The 9174-nt window shown below is 40.0% G+C and overlaps 1 protein-coding gene across 1 annotated transcript; it reads right to left on the bottom strand.

Moving 5' to 3' along the window:
• Positions 1–1468: 1468 nt before the first annotated feature.
• Positions 1469–3119, bottom strand: LOC123163814 (probable indole-3-pyruvate monooxygenase YUCCA10). Its single transcript, XM_044581197.1, has 4 exons — positions 2508–3119; positions 1954–2187; positions 1744–1866; positions 1469–1648 (listed from the first exon to the last, which is right to left on the bottom strand). Exons 1-4 carry the CDS (start codon positions 3117–3119, stop codon positions 1469–1471), a joined length of 1149 nt encoding a protein of 382 aa, XP_044437132.1.
• Between the last annotated feature and the right edge of the window lie 6055 nt (positions 3120–9174).

Genomic DNA, 9174 nt, shown 5'->3' with positions numbered 1-9174 from the left:
TAGATAAAAAAGAGTTCAAGAATTTGAAAAGACTTCACTGAATTTTGTAAAAAGGTTCTCTGGTTTATAGAAAGTTCACCAGTTTCGGTAAAAAAAGTTCACTAATGTGAAAAAGGTCCACTAGTTTTCACAAAAGGTTCACAAATTCGAAAAAGTTCATCAATTTTGAATAAATAGTTCATGAACGGGGAAACAGTTCACTGGATTTAAAAAAATCATGCATTTAAGAAAAAGAAGGAACAAGAAAGAAAGAAAAAGAAAAAAGAAAAAGAAAGGAGAAAAAGAAAAAGAAAAGAAGATTTCATAAAAGGAGAAAGGATGTCTCAAATCAAATGAGGGTAGTTGTGTAGTTGGTTACTGTAGCTAACGTAAAAGGAGGAGGTCGCGAGGTTGTGAGTTCGAGTGTCAACAGGCCACAGTTTTTTGCAATTTCGAACAAAAAAAAGGGGCGGAAATGGGCCGGCCCAGTGCGCAGAGAGGGGTATGCGCCCGTTTGCGGAAATGCCTTATTCGGGCGCTAAAGGCGCCGAATAGGGTTTGGCCCGTTGGTGGGGGGTGGGGGGGAGTTGTGCGCCCGTTTCTAAACTAGCCCTGTACGGAAAGACCGTGAGGGGTGGGCCAAGCCCAGGCCGTGGTGGCGGGAGGGGGCAGTTGTGTGCCCGTTTCTAAATTAGTCATGTACAACGTATACAGTGATTAGGCAAAAGTCTATACTACCCTTTATACGAGGGGTGTATAACGTAGACTTTCTAACAATGATTCTCTCCCCCTTGATTTTGAGGGAGGTGGCCCCCCCAATCCACCTATATCCAATCCAGAGTGTCCACATGCACATTACGTAAAGTACATAGATTAGTTTACGTAGGTGTAGCATTGTCCTTGTATTAATTACACTTAGTCCCTTGTTTTTATTTCGCGGGCGTTAAACATCGTGTTCAAGGGGATGACTTTTGCATGTGTAAATTCAAGTAAACAAAATACTATAAGTAACTGTTCAATAAAAATTACAAAGCTCTTTGCATCATGTGAGTATAAATCCCTTGATTATATTATAAAAGTAATGCTTACTCCCTGGCGCATATGAACCTTGAAATAAACAAAAATCTAGTTCTATCAAATATAGATGTAGATAGATAGACAGGTGGCAGTGGATAGATTTTTGAAAGAATCAACCGTCTAGCACACTAGCCTGGTAAACTACATGTAAAAGATAAAAAACAAATCGAGAAAACGCAAATGACCTTTGCGTTCATTGCATTGAAAGGATGGGGGGAAGTTATAGTCCTCCTAGGAGGTTAATTTTACAGTACATCATACAACTCAGTGGACATCCCAGGATTGGTGCAGAACAACCCGCGGGCCTTGTGCCCCGGCCTTAGCCCATCATTGGATCTCATCCTTGATCTTGTTCAGGAGCCCAGTGATGGAAGGCATCGCGTTGTCGAAGACGCATTCACTGTTTGATAATTTAGCCGGACATAGCGCCTATCACTGATTTGATGTCATTGGCGATATTCTTGGCATCTGCTGCAATACCAGCCAATCCTCTCCTTCCTAACCCAGCACAGTAGAGCCCATTTTCACCTTTCCAATGATTCGGATATTCTTTGATGGGTAGTCCATTGCCATTTAACATGCTCTCACCATTCTAGGATAAAAAATAACATAGAGCTTGTTAGCAGATTTAACAATTGTTGCACCAAGAAAACAAACTCAGACATATTCAAACATCGATGTTGTTACCTTCAGCCATATATTTGCTGTGCTTTTGTATCCAGTTGCAAACACAATCACGTCAAATGATATCTTTTTACTGCATTGAAATTCAACTATATCGCCCATGATCTTACTAATGCTCCCCTGTACCTGTAGGAGATGAATAGAATATTGATAGCTTGGCATATAAAGACAACATATGTTATGAAATTTATGTCATGTTAAGGATATACTTACTTTGATGATACCTTTTTTGATTAACCCAACAGTGCCAACATCAATAACAGCGGATCGGCCGGTTTTTGACTTGAGGGTCATTGGACCCATTTTTGGCCTTCTAATACCATACCTCGATAGGTCTCCAAATCTTAAATTTGCCGCCATCACAAGGAGGTTATCCACTAGATTCAGTGGAAGGCGGCGAGCAAGTGTCATCCCCAACCGGATTAGTTCCTTTGTCATTACATGAATCTGCAACCACAAAACTTGTCACATCTCTTTTGAAGCCTGCATCATCGAATAAAATTTCATAGAATCATCTTCTTTCAAGAGTTAATTTTTCGGTGTAGTTCGTCTAATTGCTTAGTTGTTTGTGCATGTAATAAAACAGTCTATCGCTCTATACCATAAAATACTTTCTAGTAATAACTCTGAAAAATTGCATCCATCTAGTGGTGGTTATAATAAGAAATTGCCATGTACCCACTGAAAATATGTAATGCCCGTAGGGTGCGGGTGGGGGATTCCCTAGTGTTTCGAGGTCAAAAATAATATATAGTGTGTGTACATACCGGGCTTCGTATAACGACTGTAGTATTGGCACCATGGGCCGCAAGATCATAAGCAATTTCCATTCCAGAGTTGCCAGATCCAACGACCAATACATTCATGCCAGAGTAGCTTTTTCCTGACTTGTAGCTTGAGGAGTGGATGACATCACCCGAAAAACTTTGTAGTCCGGGGATCATTGGAATATTCTCTGCACTATTCTCACCACTTGCCACAACAAGAAACTTTGTTGTGAACCTGACTATTGTGCTCTTTGCCATGTCATGTGCCACGATGGACCAACATTTTTCATCATTGTCAAATGTGGATGACTCCACACTAGTGAGATACTTGGCTTGAATATTGAAACGCTCAACATAGTCATCTAAGTACTTCACAAACAAGGTTTTTGGTATGTATGTTGGAGCATCTAGTGGGTATGACATGTGTGGCAACTCACAGAACTCCTTTGCAAGATGCAGCTTTAGGCGATCGTAGGCGCGGTTGCGCCAAAGCGACGCGCTGCAACTTTCACGCTCGACAATGACATAGGGAATTGAGAATCGGCTAAGGCATGCTGCTGTTGCAAGGCCTGCAGGCCCAGCGCCAATAATCAACACTACAACATTCTCCATTTCAAAGAGAAGAGTTGACAAAGTTGTGGGATGGGTGCAATGGTAGGCTGGAGTGTTTGCTTGCTTGCTCGATGAATCCTTGGATGCATATATGGGCATATATATACTGGTATGTTTCATGTGTCAATCTATTTAGAATGAGGAATGAAAAAGGTAAGGATTTATTGACGCCTATCCTGGTGTGTACTAGTATTCCGTCTAAATATTGAACCATTGGTGTGAAAGCATGTCCTGATACATTTTAGAGGATACAAAAAAGGGAGGAAACACACTCTTGGTCGATTGTTTTTTTGGAAACTTATCAACCGGCTTTGGATATGTTTAGACTAAAATCTCTTTAGAATTTCTTTCCGTTCCTGTTATCATCAATGAAAATTCAAAAAAATATCTACCAAATTTTTTCTCTTGCAAGTACGTGCTGCAAAAAAGCGCATGAATTCAGAAAATGTTTTTGAATTCAAAAAAGTTCATGAATTTGAAAATAGTTCACCGATTTGTAAAAAGTGCATTAATTCAAAAATGTTCAGAAAATTGGAAAATTTCATGAATTTCGAAATTTGTTCATCATTTTGAAAAGTTCACAAACTTGGAAAAAAAATCATTTTTTTTAAATTGTCAGATTTGGAAAAAACTTCACGAATTGAAAAAAAGTTCATGGGTTTTCAAATGAAGTTCTCTGGTTTGAAAAAAGTTCATCGATTTGGACCAAAAGTTCACGGATTTGAAAAACGTTCATCAATTTTGAAAAAAAATCACTTATTTGAAAAAGCATCCGGATTTTGAACAATAATTCTCGGATTTGGAAAAAGTTCATCATTTTTTGAAAAACAATTAATTGATTTAAAAAGTTCACAGATTTTAAAAAGCAAGTTCACTAAAAAAGTTGCAAAAAACTGAAAAATATTCATGGATTTTAAATAATTTTCAATAGACAGTTTGCAAAAAACTGAAGAAAAAAAATCACAGATTTGAAAAAAGTTCTAGAAAATTGAAAAAGGTTCATGCTTTTAAGAAAGAAAACAGGAAAAAGGAAAAAAAGTGTAGAAAAATTGGTGAAAGAAAACACAAGTAATATAATTAGAGCCTTCGCTGTAGGGTTACACAGTTGACGCATAACAAAAAAAGAGGAAAAACAGTTTATTAGCACGTAAGTTGTTGTGGCCGAGTTGGTTGTCCTAGTTAACTTGATCCGTTAGGTTGAGAGATTGTAACCTACTCTTGCCCATTTTTTGAAGTTTGGAAAAACAAAAGAAAATGTGAATGGGCCAAGCCCAGGCCGTTGGAGGAGAGGTCCTCTTCGGCGCCCTCAGCGCCGCTTAGGCTAGTCGGCGCACGAAGGCAGCCAGTAATGGGCTGGCCCAGCATCGCTGGCGTCTAGCAAAAATGCTCCAAAAGAAACGTGAATACTGCGCTACTATTTTGCAAAATGCGGGAATCGAACCAACATGCCAACTCTAAATACACGAGCGACTAACCACTGCACCACCATCGCTTTGATGTCATCAATTAAAAACATGCTATTTGACCATTTTTCTGGTCCCAGTATAAATTATTTCAGGAAAAACTCGTAGATATGAAAAAAGATTTCACGAATTCTTAAAAAGTTCATCTATTTCAAAAGCAGTTCTCGGATTTTCTCAAAACAAATTCATAAAATCGAGAAAAGTTCATGGATTTTGATAAAAAAAAGTTCACAAATTTGAAAATAGTTCTCTGAATTTTGAAAAAAGCTCACGGATTTGAGAAAAGTTCATGGATTTTAAAAAGGTTCATCGATTATGATAAAAAAAGTTCACCAATTTTAAAAGAGTTCACCAAATTTTGAAAAAAAGTTCATGGATTTGAGAAAAGTTCATGGATTTTTAAAAAAGTCACCGATTTAGATAAAAAAGAGTTCAAGAATTTGAAAAGACTTCTCCGAATTTTGTAAAAAGGTTCTCAGGTTTATAGAAAGTTCACCAGTTTCGGTAAAAAAAGTTCACTAATGTGAAAAAGGTCCACTAGTTTTCACAAAAGGTTCACAAATTCGAAAAAGTTCATCAATTTTGAATAAATAGTTCATGAACGGGAAACAGTTCACTGGATTTAAAAAAAATCATGCATTTAAGAAAAAGAAGGAAAAGAAGGAACAAGAAAGAAAGAAAAAGAAAGGAGAAAAAGAAAAAGAAAAGAAGATTTCATAAAAGGAGAAAGGATGTCTCAAATCAAATGAGGGTAGTTGTGTAGTTGGTTACTGTAGCTAACGTAAAAGGAGGAGGTCGCGAGGTTGTGAGTTCGAGTGTCAACAGGCCACAGTTTTTTGCAATTTCGAACAAAAAAAAGGGGGCGGAAATGGGCCGGCCCAGTGCGCAGAGAGGGGTATGCACCCGTTTGCGGAAATGCCTTATTCGGGCGCTAAAGGCGCCGAATAGGGTTTGGCCCGTTGGTGGGGGGTGGGGGGGAGTTGTGCGCCCGTTTCTAAACTAGCCCTGTACGGAAAGACCGTGAGGGGTGGGCCAAGCCCAGGCCGTGGTGGCGGGAGGGGGCAGTTGTGTGCCCGTTTCTAAATTAGTCATGTACAACGTATACAGTGATTAGGCAAAAGTCTATACTACCCTTTATACGAGGGGTGTATAACGTAGACTTTCTAACAATGATTCTCTCCCCCCTGATTTTGAGGGAGGTGGCCCCCCCAATCCTCCTATATCCAATCCAGAGTGTCCACATGCACATTACGTAAAGTACATAGATTAGTTTACGTAGGTGTAGCATTGTCCTTGTATTAATTACACTTAGTCCCTTGTTTTTATTTCGCGGGCGTTAAACATCGTGTTCAAGGGGATGACTTTTGCATGTGTAAATTCAAGTAAACAAAATACTGTAAGTAACTGTTCAATAAAAATTACAAAGCTCTTTGCATCATGTGAGTATAAATCCCTTGATTATATTATAAAAGTAATGCTTACTCCCTGGCACATATGAACCTTGAAATAAACAAAAATCTAGTTCTATCAAATATAGATGTAGATAGATAGACAGGTGGCAGTGGATAGATTTTTGAAAGAATCAACCGTCTAGCACACTAGCCTGGTAAACTACATGTAAAAGATAAAAAACAAATCGAGAAAACGCAAATGACCTTTGCGTTCATTGCATTGAAAGGATGGGGGGAAGTTATAGTCCTCCTAGGAGGTTAATTTTACAGTACATCATACAACTCAGTGGACATCCCAGGATTGGTGCAGAACAACCCGCGGGCCTTGTGCCCCGGCCTTAGCCCATCATTGGATCTCATCCTTGATCTTGTTCAGGAGCCCAGTGATGGAAGGCATCGCGTTGTCGAAGACGCATTCACTGTTTGATAATTTAGCCGGACATAGCGCCTATCACTGATTTGATGTCATTGGCGATATTCTTGGCATCTGCTGCAATACCAGCCAATCCTCTCCTTCCTAACCCAGCACAGTAGAGCCCATTTTCACCTTTCCAATGATTCGGATATTCTTTGATGGGTAGTCCATTGCCATTTAACATGCTCTCACCATTCTAGGATAAAAAAATAACATAGAGCTTGTTAGCAGATTTAACAATTGTTGCACCAAGAAAACAAACTCAGACATATTCAAACATCGATGTTGTTACCTTCAGCCATATATTTGCTGTGCTTTTGTATCCAGTTGCAAACACAATCACGTCAAATGATATCTTTTTACTGCATTGAAATTCAACTATATCGCCCATGATCTTACTAATGCTCCCCTGTACCTGTAGGAGATGAATAGAATATTGATAACTTGGCATATAAACACAACATATGTTATGAAATTTATGTCATGTTAAGGATATACTTACTTTGATGATACCTTTTTTGATTAACCCAACAGTGCCAACATCAATAACAGCGGATCGGCCGGTTTTTGACTTGAGGGTCATTGGACCCATTTTTGGCCTTCTAATACCATACCTCGATAGGTCTCCAAATATTAAATTTGCCGCCATCACAAGGAGGTTATCCACTAGATTTAGTGGAAGGCGGCGAGCAAGTGTCATCCCCAACTGGATTAGTTCCTTTGTCATTACATGAATCTGCAACCACAAAACTTGTCACATCTCTTTTGAAGCCTGCATCATCGAATAAAATTTCATAGAATCATCTTCTTTCAAGAGTTAATTTTTCGGTGTAGTTCGTCTAATTGCTTAGTTGTTTGTGCATGTAATAAAACAGTCTATCGCTCTATACCATAAAATACTTTCTAGTAATAACTCTGAAAAATTGCATCCATCTAGTGGTGGTTATAATAAGAAATTGCCATGTACCCACTGAAAATATGTAATGCCCGTAGGGTGCGGGTGGGGGATTCCCTAGTGTTTCCAGGTCAAAAATAATATATAGTGTGTGTACATACCGGGCTTCGTATAACGACTGTAGTATTGGCACCATGGGCCGCAAGATCATAAGCAATTTCCATTCCAGAGTTGCCAGATCCAACGACCAATACATTCATGCCAGAGTAGCTTTTTCCTGACTTGTAGCTTGAGGAGTGGATTTATTGACGCCTTATCCTGGTGTGTACTAGTATTTCGTCTAAATATTGAACCATTGGTGTGAAAGCATGTCCTGATACATTATAGAGGATACAAAATAGGCAGGAAACGCACTCTTGATCGATTGTTTTTTTGGAAACTTATCAACCGGCTTTGGATATGTTTAGACTAAAATCTCTGTAGAATTTCTTTCCGTTGCTGTTGTCATCAATGAAAATTCATACGTGATAAGGATATGTTCAGTATATACTCCCTCCGTCCCAAATTATTTGTCGCAGAAATGATGTATCTAGACATATTTTTAGTTCTAGATACATCCATTTCTATCCATTTTCAAGACGTAATTCGGGACGGGGGAGTACTTGTATTGAAAGATCGTGGATGTCACCTAGAGGGGGGGGGGCGTGAATTGGTGCATTAACATAATTACTTTAGGCTTGAACAAATGCAGAATAAAACTAGCGTTTAATTTGTCAAGCACAAAACCTAAAACAACTAGGCTCACCTATGTGCACCAACAACTTATGCTAAGCAAGATAAACAACTAGGTGATAGCAAGATATATAACATGAAACACTATGGCTGTCACAAAGTAAAGTGCATAAGTAAAGGGCTCGGGTAAGAGATAACCGAGGCACGCGGAGACACGATGTATCCTGAAGTTCACACCCTTGCGGATGCTAATCTCCGTGGAGTGGTGTGGAGGCACAATGCTCCCCAAGAAGCCACTAGGGCCATCGTAATCTCCTCACGCTCTCGCACAGTGCAAGATGCCGTGATTCCACTTAGGGACCCTTGAGGGCGGTCACCGAACCCGTACAAATGGGAACCCTTGTGGCGGTCACCGAACCCGTACACTTTGGCAACCTTGGGGGCGGTCACCGGTACCCGTAAAATTGCTCGGGGCAATCTCCACAACCTAATTGGAGACCCCGTCGCTTGCCCGGAGCTTTACACCACAATGATTGAGTTTCGATAACACCAACCATCTAGGGTATCAAGGCACCCAAGAGGAACAAGCTCTAGGGTGCCCAAACACCCAAGAGTAACAAGCTTCTCAACTTCACTTCCACGTATCATCGTGGAGAACTCAAACCGATGCACCAAATGCAATGGCAAGGGCACACATAGTGCCCAAGTCCTTCTCTCCCAAATCCCACCAAAGCAACTAATGCCAGGGAGGAAAATGAGAGGAAGAATGAAGAAGTGAACACAAAGAACTCCAAGATCTAGATCCAAGGGGTTCCCCTCACATAGAGGAGAAAGTGATTGGTGGAAACGTAGATCTAGATCTCCTCTCTCTTTTCCCTTAAGAACTAGCAAGAATCATTGGAGGGATTGAGAATTAGTAAGCTCGAAGAAGGTCAATAATGGGGGAAGAACACGAGCTCAAAGGATAAGGTTTAAAGGGGAAAAAGAACCCCTTTTATAGGAGGGAAAAAATCCAACTGTTACCTTGCTCCCAGCCCGCATAGAGCGGCAATACCGCTCGGGCGGTAGTAACCCAAAAGCAGTGCAATGGCACGAAGCC

The sequence above is a fragment of the Triticum aestivum genome, chromosome 7D, assembly GCF_018294505.1.
Source record: "Triticum aestivum cultivar Chinese Spring chromosome 7D, IWGSC CS RefSeq v2.1, whole genome shotgun sequence".
In the NCBI taxonomy this organism is placed as follows: domain Eukaryota; kingdom Viridiplantae; phylum Streptophyta; class Magnoliopsida; order Poales; family Poaceae; genus Triticum; species Triticum aestivum.
This window is presented reverse-complemented; position numbering and strand designations above follow the sequence as displayed.